The sequence below is a fragment of the Lithobates pipiens genome, unplaced genomic scaffold (assembly GCF_037356315.1).
Source record: "Lithobates pipiens isolate NorthernLeopardFrog02 unplaced genomic scaffold, aLitPip1_a1.2 Scaffold_22, whole genome shotgun sequence".
Lineage (NCBI taxonomy): Eukaryota > Metazoa > Chordata > Amphibia > Anura > Ranidae > Lithobates > Lithobates pipiens.
This window is the reverse complement of record NW_027507784.1, coordinates 262,972,387-262,995,528: the sequence shown is the minus strand read 5'-3', so window position 1 is coordinate 262,995,528 and position 23,142 is coordinate 262,972,387. Positions and strand designations below refer to the sequence as shown.

The 23,142-nt window shown below is 47.1% G+C and overlaps 1 protein-coding gene across 1 annotated transcript in view; it reads left to right on the top strand.

Moving 5' to 3' along the window:
- Nucleotides 1-23,142, top strand: part of PMS2 (PMS1 homolog 2, mismatch repair system component) — a 133,252-nt gene that overhangs the window by 61,405 nt on the left and 48,705 nt on the right. The window contains exon 11 of the mRNA XM_077449028.1: nucleotides 13,090-13,891. Within this exon, the coding sequence (XP_077305154.1) occupies nucleotides 13,090-13,891 (802 nt within the window). The remainder of the gene's footprint in view (nucleotides 1-13,089; nucleotides 13,892-23,142) is intronic.

Sequence of the window (23,142 nt, the reverse complement as noted above, 5' to 3'; positions counted from 1 at the left end):
AGGATGAAACACAGGAGCGTTGCTCCGGACCGTACTCCTTCCAATGCACCAGGTACTGTATGCGACCACGGAACCTACGGGAGTCAACAATGGATTGTACCTCATACAACCTGTATAGGGTGAGGACGTGGCACCAAGCTGGTAAATCGGTTGCAGACCAACGGTTTCAATAAGGAGACATTAAACACATTTGGGATGCGCATACTAGGAGGAAGGTCCAACACGTAAGCCACTGGGTTAATCCTGCGAAGGATACGGAAAGGCCCAATAAACCGAGGTGCAAACTTCAGTGAGGGAAAATTAAGTCGGAGGTTGCGAAATGACAGCCAGACCCTGTCCTCATCCTGGTATTAAGACGCAAGCAGGCATCTGCGGTCAGCATGAAGTTTGTTCCTATCATTAGCATGACGCAAAGCCTCCTGCACTTGTACCCAAGTGGAATGAAGACCACGGAGATGCTCCTCTAATGCAGGAATACTCTGCGTAACAAACGAGTCAGGCAGCATGGAAGGTTGGAAATCATAATTCGCCATAAATGGAGACCATCGGGAGGCAGAATTCAAGGCACTGTTGTGGGTAAACTCTGTCCATGGTAATAGGTCTGACCAGTTGTTATGGTGGTCATAAATATAGAAACGTAGGAATTGCTCCAAGGACTGATTGGCTCGCTCTGCGGCCCCATTAGACTGCGGGTGATACGCAGAAGAGAAAGCAAGCTGAATTCCCAACTGTGCACAAAAGGCTCGCCAGAACTGGCTTTGCCTGTCCGAGACGATCACCTTGGGTAGCCCATGTAAGCGAAAGATCTCCCAAGCAAAAATGGAAGCCAGTTCCTTAGAAGTAGGCAGCTTCTTAAGTGGAATACAATGACACATCTTTGAGAACCGGTCAACCACCATAAGGATAACAGTGTTGCCTTAGGAGTTGGGCAACTCCACAATGAAATCCATAGACAGGTGGGTCCAGGGCCTCTCTCCATTGGGTATGGATTGTAGGAGGCCCACTGGAAGGTGTTGTGGAGTCACACACACACACACGGAACAGGCAGCTACGAAGGCAGTTATATCAGCCCGTAGACTAGGCCACCAGAATTGTTGGGAAATGGCCCAAATGAGTTGATTCTTCTCAGGGTGGCCAGCTGCCTTGGGAGAATGGTAAGTCTGGAGCACGGCAGTACGGAGACTCTCTGGGACAAAGCAGCGGTCACAAGGTTTCTCAGGTGGAGCATGGACCTGAGCAGCTAGAATTTTGTCACCCAAAGGAAAAAAGACTGGTGCGAACCGTAGCCAAGATACGATCAGGAGGAATAGCAGAAACCAGAACCAACGTGACAAGGCATTAGCCTTTACATTCTTAGTACCGGGTAAGAATGAGACAATGTAATTAAAACTCAACAAGAAAAGAGCCCATCGCGCCCTTCTGGGAGAGAGACGCTTAGCACCAGACAAGAATGAGTTTTTTATGGTCAGTAAGAATGAGAACCGGCACAGTGGTATCTTAAAGGAGATGTCTCCATTTTTCAGGGCTAAAATGATCGCCAACAGCTCTCTGTCACCAATCTCGTAATTGCACTCAGCAGGTGACAATTTCTTGGAAAAGTAGCCACACGGATGCATAGCACTCTGAGTTAGTACGTTGAGACAGAAGGGCGCCAACTCCAGTCTCAGAAGCATCAACTTCCAGGATAAAAGGCAACGTAGGATCAGGATGTGCCAACACAGGAGTAGAAACAAAGGCAGCCTTGAGAGTCTTAAAGGCCTTAATGGACTCCGGAGACCAACTCTGTGGGTTACCGTCCTTTCTGGTCATATCAGTCAGCCGCTTGGCCAGAGACGAGAAGTTACGAATAAACTTCCGATTGTAGTTGGCAAAGCCCAGGAAACTCTGCAGAGGACGTTAACCCACAGGTCGAGGCCACTGTAGGACTGCTGAAAGTTTCTCTAGGTCCATTGAAAAAAACCAGCAGTGGAAATGACATAGCCCAGGAATATAACCTGTTCACGATGGAACTCGCACTTCTCCAGTTTACAATAGAGATTGTTCTCTCTTCGTTTCTGAAGCACACGACAGACGTCTGTGTGGTGGCTCTCCAGGGACTTGGAAAATATGAGGATATCATTGAGATAAACCACCACACATAACTGCAACAAATCTCGGAGGACATCGTTAATAAATTCCTTGAAAACTGCTGGGGCGTTACAAAGGCCAAAAGGCATTACCAAGTACTCTTAATGGTCTGTTCTGGTATTAAACGCAGTTTTCCACTCGTCGCCCTCCTTAATCTGCACAAGATTGTATGCCCATCTCAAATCGAGCTTTGTGAAAACCTTTGCTCCCTTGAGGCGGTCAAATAACTCCTGTAATCAATGGAATCGGGTAGGCATTCTTAATCGTGACACGATTGAGACCCCTATAATCAATACAAGGTCTCAGTTCACCGCTCTTCTTCACAAAGAAGAAATCAGCACCAGCAGGAGACGAGGATTTGCGGATGAAACCTTGAGAAAGTGCGTCTGCAACATACTCCTCCATGGCCTTATCCTCCAAGACCGACAAAGGGTAAACCCGGCCACGAGTGGGTATTGCACCAGGTTGAAGGTCAATTGCGCAATCATAAGACCGGTGTGAAGGCAAACTACTGGCTTGGCCTTTGTCAAAGGCATCGATAAAATCGCGGTACTCCTCCGGCAGGGAGGAGAGTGAAGAGGTGCACAGGACCTTGGATACCTTCAGGAAGCATGTCTTACTGCATTGTGGTGACCAGGAGAGAACCTCAGCACGGAGCCAATCAAAAGAGGGGTTGTGCCTCTGTAACCAAGGATAACCAATAAACAGCGGAAACCTGGGAGAGGAAATAACTTGGAATTGGATTATCTCATGGTGAAGCGCCCCTACGGCCATGGACAACGGAACCGTCTCATGAGTCACATGGGCAGGCTGTAGAGGTCTCCCGTCAAGAGCCTCAATGGCAAGTGGAGTGTCACGCAGCTGCAGGGGAATCGAGTATACTAAGGCCCCAGAGTCGATTAGATCTCGATGGATGACTCAGCCCAAGAAATTTTGACCGAAACCAGGGGCTTATCTTTCTGGATAACTGGGGACGAAACAAAACCACCTTGTCCATGACAGGGCCTCAAGGTTCGGGCGTTCCCTGGATGGGTAGGACAAGACTTCAAAAAGTTACCTGCCTGGCCACAATAAAAGCACAATCTCTCCCTCCTCCTAAAGGCTCTCTCATCCACAGAGAGACATGTGAAGCCCAAGTGCATGGGTTCATCTTCACTGACCGACTCGGTACCAGGAGGCATGGGAGGTGAGGGAGACATAGGTGGGACTGCAAAACTCGGAGGTAAACGTACAGGAGGCTTCCGCAAGCGTTCTTTCAAAGAAAGTCTTTCTCTGAGTCTGGAGTCAATGAGGATGGCAAACGAGATCAAGCTTTCCAGCTCAGTGGGTATATCTCAGGCTGCCATCTCATCCTTTATGGAATCTAAGAGACCATGAGAAAAAGCAGCCACAAGGGCCTCATTGTTCCAAGAAACCTCTGCTACCAGAGTACGTAATTCAATGGCGTAGTCGGCAACAGTTCTCATACTCTAGACACGAGGCACTTGGCGGCAGAGCGTGCGGAAACGTCAAATACCCTTTTAAAGGAGGCCACAAAGTCAGGGTAACTCAAGACAACAGGTTTTTGCGTCTCCCATAGAGGGTTTGCCCAGGCCAAGGCTCTCAGAAAGCAAAGATATCACGAAACCTACTTTGCTTCTCTCCGTGGGAAACGACTGGGCAGCATCTCAAAGTAAATCTCAACCTGGTTGAGAAACCCTCTGCATTGAACTGGATCACCCCCAAATCGCTGGGGAAGCGGAGCGGAACCGGACATACCTCTTATAGAGGTAATACTTGAGGCGGGTGCCTGCACAGAGATTGGCGCAGCAGCAGGGATGGCCTGCAACTCAGGTTGTACCGGAGCAGCCACAGTGGGAGGGGGTTCCAGGTGAGCCACGCGACTCAGGAGCATTTCTAATGCTATGGCAAACTGATCCATGCAGTGATCTTGCTCATCCAATCTGGAAAAAATATTACCGACAAGTGGATTGACTGTATCTCCTGAATTCATGGCCTTAGCTTACTTTCAGAAACCATGAACCAGACCTAGACATAAGTACAATTACCGTATTTATCGGCGTATAACACACACTTTTCTCCCCTTAAAATCAGGGGGAAATCGCGGGTGTGTGTTATACGCTGATCCTCTGCGATTTTGAGCCTCTGAGTGGCTTTCAGCCACCTTCGGCTCCTCTCGCGGCTTCCTGCCGCGTTCGGCCATTCTCGGCGGCTTTCGCCCGCCATTCTCAGAAAACCGCAGAGAATGAACGAAGGCGCCCGAAAGCCGCGAGAAGAGCAGAAGAACTACCGGGCGCCACAGAGATACACAGGACATCTCGGCGGCGCCATTTAAAAAAAAATTTAATCTGCAATTAACACAAGGGGACAACGATGCACAAGGCTGCAATGATGGACAGGCTGCAGGACAAGGCTGCAATGATGGACGGGCTGCATGACAAGGCTGCAATGATGGACGGGCTGCATGACAAGGCTGCAATGATGGACGGGCTGCATGACAAGGCTGCAATCATGGACGGGCTGCATGACAAGGCTGCAATGATGGACGGGCTGCAATGATGGACGGGCTGCATGACAAGGCTGAAATGATGGACAGGCTGCATGACAAGGCTGCAATGATGGACAGGCTGCAGGACAAGGCTGCAAATGACACTGAAAAGGCTTCAGATGGACACTGATAAGGCTGCACTTGTTTATTAATAAAAAGGTAAATAAAATAGAGTAAGCGTAGTCAAAGTATAGCCAGAGTCCAGTAACTGGATCGAGTAGTCAGCCAGGCCAGAGTTCAATAACCAGATCGGGTAATCAGCCAGGCCAGAAGTCAGGGATCCAAGTGGAGGAACAGCAAGCAGGATAAGGAGCCAGAAGGGATGTCGGCAAGCCAGTCTTTAAGCAGGAACGCAGGAGAGGGTTTCTTGTGATGTGACCAAGGCGAAGGCAGAGATGAAGTGAGCTGGACAGCCTTAAGTAGCAGGATCAGGAACAGCTGGGTTACTGTGGAGAGAGTTGAGAGCTGCCAATTAGCCGACAGCTGAGCAGCCAGCCCAGAGAAGAAAGGGCTAAGCCAGCCCTGACAGGCCCCGATTCCTGAAGGTTTTGTAACTGAGCCCGCTGTGAGGGGTGAATATTGGGTCTGTTGGTTTTACCACAGAATCCCTGCGGCGGGAAAGGTAAGTGGAGAGTCTAAGGAATTTTTTATTTTCTTATGCATTATGTCCTTTAAAAGTAAATGTTGTCATGCCTAAAAGTCTCCACTGGGGGCTGTATAGAGCATGTACCTTGTCATGCTTTACTCAGATCACTCTGTCTCAGTAGAAACTGCAGACTTCCCTCCAGCTAGCAGTCCCAGGCCTCGGAGGGACACGAGCAAAAAGGGGTAAGTAAGTGGTGACACAGGCATTCCCTTGGCACATTTACTAAAGAACCAGGCTGAGCACTAATAGCAGCGGCAGTTGCTGGACTATTTTCTCAAGCAGTGGGTGCAATTTCTTCTGGTAGTACCTCTGCATTTGTGCATCGGGCAATGGTCAGAAGGGGAGGTAGAATCACCCCAAAAATGGGCTCAAAAGGGACTTCCTCAAGCTCTAAAAAGCCTAAACTCATCTTTACAATGGCATCGTCCCCTGAGAGATCTGAGGTAGCTGGTCAGAGTGAGCCATCAGGGCTGTCAATTGTTGCAACTGTTTCCAACACTACAGCCCCTGTCTATATTACTGAAGACATTTTTTCCTCAGCCATGATAGGTTTGGAAGAAAGGTTAGCGGCTTTAATCGCATCCTAGTGTGGGACAAAACGCGTCAGCTCCCCTTCCATTACCCAGGACCCTCAAACTGAGGAACTAGGGTCGGGAGAAGACAAATTTCTCTCAGGGGACCGTGAAGAGGCTGATGACTCCTCTTCTGAGGGGTCAAATGCGGAAGGATCAGCATCACAATCTGAAAGATTGATGGTACAATCTCTTACTGATATGGTCAATACCACATTTATGCTACCCTTAACTGAGTCAGTTGATAAGCCCACTTCTTGTTTGGGTTCGCTAAAGCTTCCTTAAACTGTGCATGCCTTTCCTGTGCATTCATTGCTGAAAAAGCTTATGTATTCTGAGTGGGATCACCCAGACAACCATTTTTTTCCTCCTAAAAAGTTTTCAACACTTTATCTTATGGAGGAAAAATTCACTAAGATGTGGGAGATACCAGAAATTGACGCTACTATATCCTCTGTGAATAAAAGTTTGACTTGTCCGCTAGACAATGCGCAAATACTTAGGGATCCAACGAATAAGAAGTTGGCATTCCTATTAAAAAAAACTATTTTCTCTGGCAGGTTCAGTGACTCAGCCTGTGCTGGCAGCAATTGGTATATGTCAATCCTTAAGCGACCAGTTTAAACAGGTGCTCAAGCTTATACCTGATCAGCAGGCCCAGGATTTAGTTAAGCTACCAGCGGCGTTATATTTCGCAATAGACACCATGAGAGATTCTATTCTTCAGGCCTCACGCCTTACGCTTGGGCTGGTACATATGCGTAGAATATTATGGTTGAGAAATTGGTCAGCCAAAGCGCCATGCAAAAAGCTCCTGGCTAGTTTTCCTTTTCATGGTGAACGGCTGTTCGGGCATGATTTGGATAAATACATCCAAAAAAATTCTAGTGGAAAGAGAACCCTTTTGCCGGTTAGAAGAGGAGTAAACATGTTTCATTTAAACAAGCTCCTTCTCCAGTGCCGGGGGCATCTGTCTCTAGGCAGTCACAACGGCCTCCGCCGTCAAGTTCAAGAGGTAAACCTCGAGACAGATGGTTGAATTCCTCGATAACTCTAGGGTACAAATTAGAGTTCCAAAAGTTCCCGTCTCCTCGTTTTCTCAGGTCAAATGTTCCCAGGGATCCAGAGAAAAAGATGTCTCTCTTCCAAGCATTGGACCATCTTTTGTCTCAAGAAGTGATCTCAGTGGTCCCCATGGAAGAGCAGGCATTGGGGTTTTATTCAGACCTTTTTACGGTACCAAAACCAAATAGAGATGTCAGACCCATTCTAGATCTCAAAGATCTAAACCGGTTTCTGAATGCCCGCTCTTTTCACATGGATTCAATCCGATCAGTAGTCTCCATCCTACAAGGTGGAGAACTTCTGGCATCAATGGACATCAAGGATGCATACCTCCATGTGCCTGTTTTCCCTGCTCACCAAAAATATCTGCCTCTCAAGGTAAAAAAGTTTAATTTTCAGTTTGTAGCTCTGCCTTTTGATCTAGCTACTGCACCTCAAGTGTTTACAAAGGTCCTGGCCCCTCCTCTAGCCAGATTAAGGGCCCAAGGTATAACGATTATAGCTTACCTAGACGATCTGCTCTTTATAGAACAGTCAGTAGCCCGCTTAGACCAAAGTATGATCACCACAGTCAACTACCTGGAATACCTATGTTGTGTTCTCAACCTAGAAAAATCCTCCTTAAAACCATCAGGGAGATTAGAATACTTGGGTCTGATACAGCCCAGAATAGGGTATTCTTGCCCCAGGCGAAGATCAGTGCCATAAAGGAACTGATTCAGGTGGTCAAGGCAAAGAAGAATCCTTCTATTCGACTTTGCATGAGATTGTTGGGAAAGATGGTGGCTTCATTCGAAGGCCGTTTCTTATGCTCAGTTTCATTTAAGGCTGCTGCAAAACAGTATACTCTTGGCTTGGAACAAGAAGGTCGAAGCTCTAGATTTCCCTTTGTCTCCAAGGGTGAGCAGGAGCCTCAGTTGGTGGTTAATAACCAAGGGAAAATCCTTCCTACCAGTTACGTGGAAGGTGGTAACAACAGATGCCAGCCTTTCAGTCTGGGGGGCACTCCTGGAAGAGCTGACTGTCTAAGGGAAATGGTCCAGATCAGAAATGACCTTGCCCATCAACGTTCCAGAGATTCAGGCAGCACGCTTGGCCCTGAGGGCCTGAACGTTCAGGCTACGGAATTGTCCTGTCACGATCCGGAATTGTCCTGTCAGGATCCAATCTGACAATGCCACAGCAGTGGCCTATATCAATCACCAAGAGGGCATGAGAAGTCGTGCGGCCCAGAGAGATGTGAATCATATACTAACTTGGGCAGAAAACGATGTACCTTGCCTATTGGCAATCTTCATTCCAGGAATAGAAAATTGGCAGGCGGACTATTGAGTCGCCAGCAGTTGTTCCTGGGAGAATGGTCCCTTCTAGGGATGCACCGAATGGGTTTTTTGGTGCCGAAACCGATACCGAAAATGAAAAATACACTAGGCCGAAAACCGAAACCGATACCGAAAACAGCACCGATACCGAAAATGACTGTTTTTAAAAAATACTTTTATACAGGAGGTGGTCAGAGACTGGGGACATGGTACAGGAGGTGGTCAGAGACTGGGGACATGGTACAGGAGGTGGTCAGAGACTGGCGACATGGTACAGGAGGTGGTCAGAGACTGGCGACATGGTACAGGAGGTGGTCAGAGACTGGCGACATGGTACAGGAGGTGGTCAGAGACTGGCGACATGGTACAGGAGGTGGTCAGAGACTGGCGACATGGTACAGGAGGTGGTCAGAGACTGGCGACATGGTACAGGAGGTGGTCAGAGACTGGCGACATGGTACAGGAGGTGGTCAGAGACTGGCGACATGGTACAGGAGGTGGTCAGAGACTGGCGACATGATAAAAGAGATAAGTGCAGCCAGCGATGCCCCCCAGTGATGCAGCCAGCGATGCCCCCCAGTGATGCAGCCAGCGATGCCCCCCAGTGATGCAGCCAGCTATGCCCCCCAGTGATGCAGCCAGCTATGCCCCCCAGTGATGCCCCTGTGCAGCGAAGAGAGTCGTCTGGTTGAATAGAGCGCCGGGAACATCACAGCTTTAATTTCAATAGCTGTGTGTTCCCCGTTGCGCGCCCTCACACACAGCCCCTCCCCCTCGTCCAGGCACTTTAATAGACAGATCAGCCGTCCAATCTGGACAGGTGATCTGTCTATCAAAGTTCCCCGGACAAGGGGGAGGGGCTGTGTGTGACGGCACGCAACGGGGAACACACAGCTATTGAAATTAAAGCTGTGATGTTCCCGGCGCTCTACTCAACCAGACGGCGGCGGCTCTCCTGCGCTATACACCCCCCCATCATGAGCGGCACCGGGGGCGGAGTTCCGCCCCCAGGCCCCGCCCCATTTTCGGCTCAATTATCGGCCGTTTTTTCCTTTCGGCAAATTGCCGAAAAGGGCATTTTCGGCCGATATGTGTCGGCGGCCGAAATTTCGGTGCATCCCTAGTCCCTTCACACAAATATCTTCCTGACAATATGCCAAAGATGGGGGATCCCAGACATAGATCTGTTTGCGTCCAGGTTCAACAAAAAGATCAACCACTTTGTGTCAAGAACAAGGGATCCGCTAGCGTGCGAAACAGATGCCTTGGTGTTCCCGTGGAATCAGTTCTCACTGATTTATGCATTCCCTCCTATTCTGCTGCTTCCACGACTTCGCAGGATCAAGCAGGAAGGAAAGTTGGTGATTCTTTTGGCCCCGGCGTGGCCCAGAAAATCCTGGTATGCAGAGAACATAAGGATGGTGGTAGGGGACCCATGTACCCTACCACCACGTCCAGACCTTTTCTCACAGGGTCCGGTATTCCATCCTACCTTACAAACGCTAAATTTAACAGTTTGGCTATTGAGACCCACATTCTGAAGATGCAAGGAAGCCGGCCTCCAGAATCATATATTAAAGAGTCTCGAAGGCATATGTCTCCTGGTGTGAATCCAGGGGTTGGCACCCCAGGAAGTATATCATAGGTAGAATCCTTGACTTTTTGCAGATGGGGTTAGAAATAAAGCTGGCTTTGAGTACTATCAAAGGCCAGGTCTCGGCCTTATCAATATTATTTCAACGACCACTTGCTTCACATTCTTTGGTTCGTAGATTTATTCAGGGGGCAGTGCGGCTTAATCCTACAGTTAGGTCACCCCTGAACCCTTGGGACTTGAATTTTGTTCTGTTGGCATTGCAGAAACAGCATTTTGAGCCGATGCGGCATATTCCCTTGGTCCTTTTGACAAGGAAACTAATTTTTCTGGCAGCCATATCTTCTGCAAGAAGGGTATCAGAGTTGGCTGCTCTTTCTTTTAAAGAGCTATATTTAATTATTCTCAAGGATAAGGTGGTATTGCGTCCTCATCCTAACTTTCTACTGAAGGTAGTGTCAGGTTTTCATCTAAACCAGGATATTATTCCACCTTCATTTTTTCAAGAACCCTGTTCTTTGGAAGAGAAGTCACTACATTCTCTGGATGTGGTGAGAGCAGACAAAGTGTACTTTTAGATTCGAAAAACTGATGTTTTGTTTGTGTTGCCTGAAGGTCCTGAAAGAGGACAGGTAGCATCGAAATCTACTATTTCTAAATGGATTCGGCAAGTAATTGTTCAAGCTTATGGTTTGAAGAGGAAGATTCCACTAGGGCTGTTAGTGCTTCATTGACAGTGCATCACCAAGCTTCCATGGCTCAAATCTGCATGGCCGCAACTTGGTCTTCAGTCCATACACATACCAGATTCTATCAGGTGGATGTAAAAAGGTGTGAGGATATTACCTTTGGGCGTAGTGTGTTGCAGGCAGCAGTATAAGTCCTCTAGTCTCATGATGCCCTACTTTTGTTGTGTCTACCTCCCCTCAGTTGGCATTGCTCTGGGACATCCCACAACTACTATGGCTCTGTGTCCCGTGATGTACGATAAAGAAAATAGGATTTTTATAACGGCTTACCTGTAAATTCCCTTTCTTGGAGTATATCATGGGACACAGAGGTCCCTCCCCTCTTCTAATACACGTATATTTCTTTGCTACCAACCTGAGGTACTCCCAGTAGTGGGAGGGGTTATATAGGGAATGGACTTCCTGTCTTAGGGTGTGCCAGTGTCCATCACCTGAAGGTGGCCTATAACCCACATAGTAACTACTATGGCTCTGTGCCACGTGATGTACTCCAAGAAAAGGATTTTACAGGTGAGCTGTTATAAAAATCCTATTTTCACTTGATGATGGTTGTCTTCACTGTGTTCCATGGTAAATCTAATGCCTTGGAAATTCTTTTGTACCCTTCTCCTGACTGATACCTTTTAACAACGAGATCCTTCTAAGACTAAGAAAATGTCAGGAAAGACCTACTAGAACAACTGAACTATATTTGGGATTAATTAGGCACTTTTAAATGATGGCAGGTGTGTACTGACTCCTATTTAGCTTGAGTTTGAATATTGATTGCTTAATTCTTGCTTAATTGATTGCTTAATTCTGAACACAGCTACATCCCCAGTTATAAGAGGGTGTGCACACTTATGCAACCATATTTTAGTTTTTTATTTTTACTTCCCCCCACCCGAAAATATTTCAGTTTGTTTTTGTTTTTCAATTAAGTTGTATGGTTTATAGGCCACATTATGGCTGGGGTCACACCTGTGTGAAACCCGCATCCAATTTGCTTAACACGAGAATGTGACTTGCTCTCTATGGAGCCGATTCGCATATCTCGGAGGTGGCTGCAGAGCACACTGCACAGAAACAATGTGCGTCTTTTCAGGGCCAAATTCAGGCAAAGATTCAACCCTGATTCATCCCTGAAATGGAGAATGGGGATGCACGGTGTTCCTGTGCGATCCGCAGCCAATTCCAGTGTGAACCGAGCCTAAAGGTGGAAAAAGTTCTGATATTATTTATCTTTGTCTCATTTTTTTTATATCACAGAAACCTGACGTTTTAACAGGGATGTGTAGACAATTTATATACATTGATGTCTCCACCTGAAACCAACCTTCCTTGACATGTTTTACCACTGTTGGCTTGCTCACAAGAATGGAGGAACTTCCCCATCCCTGTGAGCAAGCCAGCAATGGTGAAACGTAACAAGGAACAAGCATGCAGTTTAAACCTTATCCAGACCTACTTGCTAAAATATTTTTCCTGAGACAAGAACTTGGAGAATCAAAGCCAGGACATTTTTAAAAGGAGCTCAGAAATTATAACCAACATAAAACTCTTAGTTCAGCTTTCCTGTAAAATAAACTTCAAAATGTTAATTGCAGTATTTTTTTTATTATTATACAGGATTTATATAGCACCAACAGTTTGTGAAGAAACATTTTAAAGGATAAGTTCACAAGTTTATCTTAAAACAAAAAATAATAAATGCACATGTTTTGCAGGTAAGAAAAAAAGTACATTTGTTATTTTTTGTTTCTGGAGCCTCAAGCATTGCACCAGTGATCAGCAGGTCCTGCAGACCTGTCGGTGTATCTGTGTGCCCATACATCGTACGGATAAGCAGATACAATCTGACAGGAAGACTCGATGAACTACCACAGCACTGTGGTAGTTCATTGAAAACTACAAGCCAACATCCGTGAAGCATACCTGCTAGCTTACAGAGTGGGGGATTGGGGGCAGCGGGGGCCGGTTTGTTCTATAACATGTTACACCCAGAATATGGGTGTAACATGTTATGAACAGTAACCTTTATCCTTTTAAACAGTGTAGCCCACTGTTCATTTCAAAGAGTGTTTGTGAAAGCACCTGTCAGTTGGCTGCAAATAAAAAAGGGAAAACTGAACATATTCTCCTTTGCTTCAGTTTTTGTAAACAAGGTAGAGAAAAGGATGTATGTGCTGCTTTTATCATCCAGCTCATCTGGGTGTAGCATAGTGCAGGTCGGAAAAGTTGTGGAAAAAAACTTTAGTTTTCTTTTCCGAGTTTTAACAAATGAGCTGCTTTAGTGGACTTCTGGTATACAAGTTAATCATTTAAGATACCCTTAATATATTGCTGTGATGGAGTAATGATTTGGGCTGCTTGTACTATGTTGTATGATTGATATATATATATATATATATATATATATATATATATATATATATATACTAATTTACATATTTGTTAAACTTATTGATTTTTCTATTTTTGTTGTAGGGAGTTTTAGAAAACTAAGTACAGAATCATCTAATGGAGCTACAAAAGAGCCAAATGTATCAGACAAAGGGACACTTGCTGTTTCTAAACTTAGAGAGGCCTATTCTCTCAACCAGAAATCATTATTTGGATCACCACAAAAAAATCCAGATAAAGCCCAGAAATCTTCCCCTAGTCAGAGGACGCTCCAGTCCTTTAACTTTTCTACAACAGTGCAAACATGTGCCTTTAACACATCATCACACATGTCTGATAATAAAAAAGAACCGGGAACACCAAACTCTTCTGGTGAAGTTACTGAAGTGAAAAATGACTACGACTCTGGCAAGGGAACCATTAGTACTTCAGAAAGTGAGATAGGCCTACGTACTCCTGATTTCTCTAACCACCTAACTAATGAAAGTCCAAAGAGTTCCCCAGAAACACTAATGAAAATGGAAAAGTTGGAGCCGTTTGCAACTGATGATCAACACCCTAACTGTGAAAGGGAGGAGATATTTTACCCTCCTGGCCAAAATCGGGAAATAAACAATGATTCTTCTCCAGACTGTAAGCGTAAGAAAACAGAGGCTAAATTTTCTTTAAATACTGAAACATTACAAACTGATTCCATAGATGCTCCTGTTAATGTTATTAAGAAAATGGTGCCCTTAAATTTTTCAATGTGTCGCCTGGCCAAGAGAATGAATAAATTGAAACAACGTCAAAAGAAGGAGGAGTCTGAAATGTTCCGCAGATTCCGAGCAAAGATCAGTCCAGGGGAAAATCAGGCTGCAGAAGAAGAGCTCCGAAAAGAAATCAGGTAATTCAGTGGAAGGATGATTTTTCCTTTCTTCATCCTACAGTACAGGATACAGGCAGATTCAAAGATGACTAGGTTATAGACAAGTACATTCAGGTGATTGGACAGTGGCTAGAGAAAAAGCTGTTTGGACACCCATATAACCCTTCCCACTCCCAACAAGCCTTATTTCTTTGCTAGTGTCTTTAGGTGTTAGATGTGTTCTCTCTGAGTGTTAGTGTAGTTGCACCTACAGATTTCTTCAATCTAGTTTCCTTGCTACACTGTTCAGCATGTTACACAGCATGTTACACAGTTTAGGGATCAGTATCCCATGATGGGAGTTTTTAGGACCATACCCTGACCTTGGAAAAGACACGGGGCCGGCCTGTAAAGTTGCTTCATGCATTGGATCCTGCATCAGGGGCCCACCTTGGCATGTAGAGCAGGGTGCTATACAGGTGTAGGGGAGAAGCGATCAACATTGGTGTGACTCAGTCCCTGAAGAGCCCCTCACTGATGGGTTATGCCCTGCCATAGAGGGTGTAGTCATGCCCTGTCGTAGAGGTGGTAGTCAGGCTCCATAAGTGTTTATTCCCCCTTACCCCCAGGAATGGAGATCACTCGGGGCAGTGGCGTCTTTACTGACATGCTCCTCTTGTTCCCTGTATTTTGGGGGGTTCATTTTTTTCTACTGCCTCCCTCCCTTTTTTTCTGAGAGAAACTCCAGCACTAGGCGTTAATGATTGAGAAGCCCGAGGTTAATTGTAGCCACTCGGGCACCATCCGGGACAGCTATGGGTGGTCCTGCAGCTCTTCCTGGGGTCCTAATCGGTGTAACGCACTTTGAGTGAGTCTGAGGTGGCCATCTTTACTGTTCTTGGCTGCTAGCCTGGAATATTCACTTAAATTTGGACTGATATAGTCACACATTTGACATGGGGATAAGGTGATGCAAACAGTTGTGTGGTGTGGACACACAGCGAAACCTCGAATTCTCCCCATTCTGGGTCTCAGTTAGTAGCCTGCCCAGATGATTTATTGATAGGAAAATGGGGTGCAGTGGCCTGGTTGACTAATTACATCAGATGTCTTGGGTGGGCCTCTTATTTGTCCAGATGTGCAGACTTAAAATATTGGTCAGTGGAACCAGCTTGCAAAAAGCACCAGGAAAAGATTCAGCCTGCGGGTGGTAGGCTGTTTGGTGAGGACCCTAGACTCTTTCATCAAAAAAGTCACCAGTGATAAGAGTACCCTGTTACCAAGCAAACACAATGCTAAGAGGGAGGAGGGGGGGAAGGACCTCCTATCACACTTTGCATTAGCAGGAAGGATGGGAAGTGTCATCATAATGGGGGATTTTAACTATCCAGACATAGATTGAGCGGAAGGAACCGCGCATTTGTCTAAGGCTCGCCAGTTCCTAGCTGTCTTTCATGAGTTAGATGGTAGATGCACCAACTAGAAACAAAGCGTTACTAGACCTATTGATTACCAACAATACACACCTGAATACGGATGTGAAAATAAGGTGCAATTGGCATCAGTATAAATCACACAAATAGGAAATATAAGGGGAATACAAAGACATTGCGTTTCAAAAGATCAGACTTCCCCAAACTACAAACCTTGCTAGAAGATATAAAATGGGATAAAATCTTAGGCCGCGTACACACGGGCGGACTGTTCGCCCAACTTTGTCCGCTGAACAGTGTTTCAGCGGACAGTCCGCTCGTGTGTGGGCTTCAGCGGACAGTTTCAGCGGACTGTTTGACGAACAAAGTCTTACGGAATTTCCGTAAAACTGTTCGCTGAAACTTAGTTTCAGCGGACAGTCCGCCCGTGTGTGGGCCAGTCCGCTGTACTTTCGAAATGAGCGGACTGTTCCCGCTCGGAGAAAAGTCTGCTCATTTCGAGCGCGTCTCCAGGTAGGCGGGGCCCGCGAAGGAGACGTCGCGGGCTCCGCCGCCTGGTATGGACTTAAAGGGGAACTCCAACGCCGAAAAAAATCGGCGTGGGGGTCCCCCCAAAGTCCACAACAGACCCTTGTCCGAGCACGCTACCCGGCCGGCCAGGAAAGGGGGGCGAGCGAGCGCGCCCCCCCTCCTGAGCCGTACCAGGCCGCGTGCCCTCAACATGGGGGGTGCCTTGGGGAAGGGGGGGCCGCGCGGCCCCCCCACCCCAAAGCACCTTGTCCCCATGTTGATGAGGACAAGGGCCTCTTCCCGACAACCCTGGCCGTTGGTTGTCGGGGTCTGCGGGCGGGGGGCTTATCGGAATCCGGGAGCCCCCTTTAATAAGGGGGCCCCCGGATACCGGCCCCCCACCCTATGTGAATGAGTATGAGGTACAATGTACCCCTACCCATTCACCTGTAAAATAAAAGTACCCAAAAAAAAACACAACACACAAGATAAAATATTTTATTGCACAGCTCCGGGGGTCTTCCGTCTTCGGGGGTCTTCTCGCCGGACTCCTCCGCTATCTTCTTGTAGCTCTTTTGCTAGCGGAGGAGTCCGGCTTTCTTCCTCCCCGCCGCCGGCCTCTTCTCCGACTTCGGGGGTCTTGTCCCCCTCTTCGGTTCTTCTGCCGGGCCACCGCGCCTTCTTATAGCTCTTTTGCAGGCGGTGGCCCGGTCTTCTGTCGCCGCTGTCGCCGTCGCCTTCTGTTTATCTTCTTCTTCTTCTTCTTCTCCAGGAGATGTTGACACGTCGCTCTCTCTGGCCGGAATGCCAGAGCCGGCCAGGAAAGGGGGGCGAGCGAGCGCGCCCCCCCTCCTGAGCCGTACCAGGCCGCGTGCCCTCAACATGGGGGGTGCCTTGGGGAAGGGGGGGCCGCGCGGCCCCCCACCCCAAAGCACCTTGTCCCCATGTTGATGAGGACAAGGGCCTCTTCCCGACAACCCTGGCCGTTGGTTGTCGGGGTCTGCGGGCGGGGGGCTTATCGGAATCCGGGAGCCCCCTTTAATAAGGGGGCCCCCGGATACCGGCCCCCCACCCTATGTGAATGAGTATGAGGTACAATGTACCCCTACCCATTCACCTGTAAAATAAAAGTACCCAAAAAAAAACACAACACACAAGATAAAATATTTTATTGCACAGCTCCGGGGGTCTTCCGTCTTCGGGGGTCTTCTCGCCGGACTCCTCCGCTATCTTCTTGTAGCTCTTTTGCTAGCGGAGGAGTCCGGCTTTCTTCCTCCCCGCCGCCGGCCTCTTCTCCGACTTCGGGGGTCTTGTCCCCCTCTTCGGTTCTTCTGCCGGGCCACCGCGCCTTCTTATAGCTCTTTTGCAGGCGGTGGCCCGGTCTTCTGTCGCCGCTGTCGCCGTCGCCTTCTGTTTATCTTCTTCTTCTTCTTCTTCTCCAGGAGATGTTGACACGTCGCTCTCTCCGGCCGGAATGCCAGAGCCGCGCTGCGCGGCCACTTATATAGTGACAATGGGGCGGTGTCACATGGTATATGTCACATGGGTTGGTCACATGGTGACCCCTTCCCCAAGGCACCCCCCATGTTGAGGGCACGCGGCCTGGTACGGCTCAGGAGGGGGGGCGCGCTCGCTCGCCCCCCTTTCCTGGCCGGCCGGGTAGCGTGCTCGGACAAGGGTCTGTTGTGGACTTTGGGGGAACCCCCACGCCGATTTTTTTCGGCGTTGGGGTTCCCCTTTAAGTTCATTCCAGGCCCCGCCTACCTTGACACGCGCTCGAAATGAGCGGACTGTCCTCCTCGTGTGTGGGCGAGTCCGTTCATTTCAAAAGTTGCGCGGACTTAGTACGACGAACTTAGTCCGCTCAAAAAGTGCCGTGTGTGGGCAAGTTCGTTCATTCAAAAGTTTGAGCGGACTGTTTGACGAACTTAGTTTCGGCAGACAGTCCGCCCGTGTGTACGAGGCCTTAGGAACAAAGAACACGGAGCGAAAATGGGTTTGCTTTAACCCCTTCCCGCTAAGCGTACACAGATATGCGGCCTCGGGACGTCCCCGTCTCCCGCCGCTCTGACCGACCCTCCCGTCCCACCGGGAGACCCAACCTGCGATCCGCCACTTCTCGCGGCTAGAGAGAGACTGGCACAAAGCCAGAAACATCTTTGTTCCAGTCTCCTGAAAGTAAACACAGAAGCGACGTCACAATGTCACTTCCTGTTTACTCGGTGGCCAGTGGCGCTGGATTTAAAAAAGTATACAATATTCAGAATCGCTATTTTCAGAGATCTGTATACTTTGAAGTCCAAAGGAGGAATTGGAGATCTTTTAGACCCCCGATCCCTCCTTAAAGAGTACCTGTCACCACCTATTACTGTCACAAGGGATGTTTACATTCCTTGTGACAGCAATAAAAGTGATCAATTTTTTTTTTAACACAATTTAATAATATAAAAATAAATAAAATGAATAAGAATTTTTTTTTTTTAAAGTGCCCCCGTCCCCATGAGCTCGCACAGCAAACAAAACGCATTTGGAAGTTGCGCCCGCATATGTAAACGGTGTTCAAATCACACATGTGAGGTATCGCTGCAATCATCAGAGCTAGAGCAATAATTCTAGCACTAGACCTCCTCTGTAACTCTAACCTGGTAAAGGTAAAAAAAAATTGAAAGTGTCACCTATGGAGATTTCTAGGTACCATGTGACATGTTTGGTATCTATTTACTCGGCGTAACATCATCTTTCACATTATGCAAAAAATTGGGATAACTTTACTGTTTTTTTTTTAATTCATGAAAGTGTCCCTTTTCCCAAAAAGTTGCATTTAAAACACAGCTGCACAAATGCCGTGCGACATAAAATATTGCAACAATCGCTATTTTATTCTCTAGATTTTCTGCTAAAAATTAATAAATATATATATATATATATATATATATATATATATATATATATAATGTTTGGGGGTTCTAAGTAATTTTCTAGCAAAAAATATGGATTTTAACTTGTAAATGCCAAATGTCAGAAATAGGCTTATAGGCTTAGTCATGAAAGGGTTAAGAACATATTAAATAAGGGCATTAGCCAGTGCATCTCATTGGGAAAAACATTTAAAAGAGCAAGCAAAAGTCCTGGATGGCTTAACTCCAATGTAAAAATGCATATATAAGCAAAGGAGAAGGCCTTCAAAAAATACAAGGCTGAGGGATCATCATCAGCATTCAGACTTTACAAATAATGCAACAAGGAATGTAAGGGTGCAATTAGGGCGGCTAAGATAGAACATGAAAGACACATAGCAGAGGAGAGCAAAAAAAAAGTAAATAAACCGTAAAAAAGGATGAACAGACCATATTGGCCCCATAAAGGAGGAAGGGAATTTGGTTACAAAGGATGGTGAGATGGCGGAGGTATTGAATTTATTCTTCTCAGTCTTCACGAGAGAATCGGGGGGGCTTCAGTAACCAACACTGCAGTGTTTATCCTCATGACACATTAAAGGAAGCACCCTCATGGCTAACAGAGGGCAGAATTAGAAATAAACTTGGAAAACTTAACAGTAATGAGTCACCGGGACCAGATGGCTTATGCCCGAGGGCCCTGGGCGAACTCAGTCAGGTAATTGCCAGATCATAGGGTGAGTACATGGATTGAAAATTGGCTACTAGGGCGGGTTCAGAGGGTGGTGATAAATGGGGAGTACTTTGGTCATGGGTGGAAAGTGGGGTCCCCCAGGGTTCTGTGCTGGGACCAATCCTATTTAATTTGTTCATAAACAACCTGGAGGATGGGATAAACAGTTCAATCTCTTTATTTCCAGACGATACTAAGCCAAGCAGGGCAATAACTTCTCCGCAAGATGTGGAAACCTTGCAAGAAGATCTGAACAAATTAATGGGGTGGGCGGCTACATGGCAAATGTGGTTTAATGTGGAAAAATGTAAAATGCATTTGGGCGGTAAAAATAGGAATGCAATCTACCCACTGGGGGGAGAACCTCGCTGGGGGGGATTTAAGGATGGAAAGGACCTGGTAGAGTATAGGTTCAGCAATGGCATGCAATGCCAAGCTGCTGCTAACAAAGCAAGCAGAATATTGGCATGCATTAAAAAGGGGATTAACGCAAGAGATAAAGCGGTAATTCTCCATCTTTACATGACTCTGGTCCGGCCTCGCCTGGAGTATGTGGTCCAGTTCTGCACCTGTCCTCAGGAAGGATGTACTGGAAATGGAGCGAGTACAGAGAAGGGCAACAAAGCTAATAAAGGGACGACTGGAGGTCGAAGAAAGGTTACGAGCACTGAACCTATTCTCTGGAAAAGAGACACTTGAGAGGGGATATGATTTTAATTTACAAATACCATACTGGTGACCCGACAATAGGGATAAAACTTTTCAGTGGAAGGGAGTTTAATAAAAACGTGGCCACTCATTAAGATTAGAAGAAAAGAGGTTTAACCTTAGCCTGTGTGTAGAGGGTTCTTTACTGTAAGAGCGGAAAGCATGTTTAATTCAATTCCACAGGTGGTGGTTTCAGCAGGGAGCATCGATAGTTTCAAAAAAACTACTTGATAAGCACCTGAACGACCACAACATACAGACATATACAATGTAATACTGACATATAATCACACACCTAGGTGTCTTTTTTTCAACCTCACCTACTATGTAATTCCTGCGGGTAATTCCCTGACCTCTACTGGAAGGGTTTCTTTCGTCTTTTGCAGGTTTCTTCTCCAGCCTATAGCAGGAAAGCAATTTCGGTGCAAACCTTGAACTATGAACCCAGCTAAGCCCAGTTTCAAACCTTCTATGCAATGACAGGGCTCCTTCACTTTGGAGACCTCTGTTTGCCTTCTCAGCTATCTGGGCTCAGACATTCCATGCATTTGTTTAGGCTCAGTCTATCTGCCTCTGTCCTTGTAATTTTACCCTTTTTTTGGGTGGGTTACTTAAGGCTGAGCTCCACCCAAAAGTTTGTTTGCATTCTCCCCCCCTCCCCCCGCCACATTTGGCACCTTTCGGGTGGAGGGGGCTGCGGCGAGGTAGTTTGGTCCCCTTCCACTCCCGCCGGTATATTCATAACGTGCATGCGCATTAGGGAACCAGCTGTGCAGTCGCAAGGCTTCACTGCTGATTTCCACAAGTAATGGTGGCAGCAGCACCCAAGAGCCCATTGAAAAATTTTCTGGGGTGCTGACATCGTGGGATCCCTGGACACGTAAGTGGCCTAATATTTAAAAGTCAGTAGCTACAGGAGCTCTGCTTTAAATCTGTTTATGGTTCCAAAGGTCAAATGTAGATATGCATTCCATTTTAGAGCTTAAATCCTTAATCATTTCTTTGACAGTCTGAAAATGCCACATAGAATTCACTAAAAGATGACTTCCTGGACTCTTTGGACAATAAAAATCCTTGTTTGCATGTCCCCATTTATCCTCCGCATCAACCGTTCCTACTATTTGCCTTGGGTAAGGAGTAATTTCAATTTGTAGCACTCCCTTTTGCTTTTGGCCTGTAAACGCCCCCTTGAGTGTTCAAAAAGGTATTGGCCTTACCTTGCTTTCATCTCCGTGTGTTCACATTATGGGATACCTGGATGATCTTCAGTTGAGGGTATGGGTCTGTTCGGTCAATTTAATGAACAGCTCATCTGTTACAGGCTTTCTGTTGCATACCCAAACCTCCAAAAATCTGCAGTGATTCTGACTTAATTGGAGCACCTAGGCCTTAGCTTGGACAGGTCCCTCCTCATGAGTTTTTCTCCCACCAACGTAAATTCTGTTGCTAAGATTGCAAGCAGATACTTTATGGTCCTATCGCCAACCCTGGGGTGGTTTTGCATGAGGGCCTGATGGTGGCCTCCTTCAAGGAAATGCAATATGCCCAACTTCACTCTAGGATGTTGCAACATGGCATTCTGACCATGTGGGACAAACAAACATCTTGTCCAGATTGCTCCATCCCCCTGAAGACAGAGGCCAGTCACTCCCTAGTGTGGTGTATACATGATCTAGGCCTAGAGGCAGGGAAATCTATTATTTTCAATTCTAAAAAAACTTTGATCACGACGCATGTGAGCCTGTTGCTTTCAGGGGGTGTGCTCAAGACGGTGACAGTACAAGGGGCTTTATGACTTCAGGAATCACTCTGTCCTATTAAAGCGGAGGTCCACCCTAAAGTGGACCTTCCGCTCATCGGAACCCCCCCCCCCCCCCTCCGGCGCCACAATTGGCACCTTTCAGGGGGGGGGGGTGCAGGTACCTGTACAGTACAGGTATCTGCACCCACTTCCGGGATAGCTCTCTGCGGAAAGGGGCGTAGATTACGCCCCTTTCCGAAAGTCCCCCGCTGCCTGCTGGGAAACACACAGATCCCAGAGGCAGCGGGTCCATCCTTAATGCGCAGCGCGACTCGCGCATGCGCAGTAGGGAACCAGGAAATGAAGCCGAAAGGCTCCACTTCCTGATTCCCTTACCCAAGATGGCGGCGGCAGCACCCGAGAGACGATCGAGAGATCGGCTTCGGGTGCCGACATCGCGGGCGCGCTGGACAGGTAAGTGTCACTATTTTAAAAGTCAGCAGCTGCAGTATTTGTAGCTGCTGGCTTTAAAAAAAAAAAAAAACGCGGAGTCCCGGCGGACTCCCGTTTTAACGTTATTATCGATTGTTTGGGCTGTTCATCTCGGCCTTCAGGGATGGCAGAAGTGGAAGTATAACAAGTCAAGCAGGTCTGATAATGCCAGGGGTAGAAAGTTGGCAGGTAGACTTTATTATTCATCAGTATTTGGACTTGGGCGCATGGTCCCCCTCCAGAGAAGCCAGAGATAAGGGATGCCTTACATGGATCTCCTTACGTCAAGAGTAAACCACAAGATGGAGAGATTTTGGAGAGGTCTCCACACTCTATGGCTTTCACATTGGTGACTCCGTGGGAACGGTTCTGCATGATATATGCCTTTTCTTTGTTTAAAAACCTTCCCTTGTTTGCTTTTTTGGAACAAGTAGGAAGGAATTCCAGTGGTTCTTGTGGCCCCAAACTTGACAAGAAGAACATGGTTACATGGATGTACTCTGGCCGACATCCTGTGGCTATTGCCAGACTGGCAAAATCTCTTGCTGCAGGGTCCAGTGTTCTACCCTGCTTCTTGTGGGTGGCCTGGCTCTTGAAGCTCATGATCTGAGTGATTAACTGGTGTCAACAGCAGACAGTTAGCCTGCGGCAGTTCTCCGTGGAATGTATTTGGACTTTGCACTCAGAGTCAACAGCTGAGCAAGTCCGAATTGAAATCGGGACACATTTTAAGTTTGCCAATCTTCAACATCCTTTAGCATCACATTTTCTGGTGA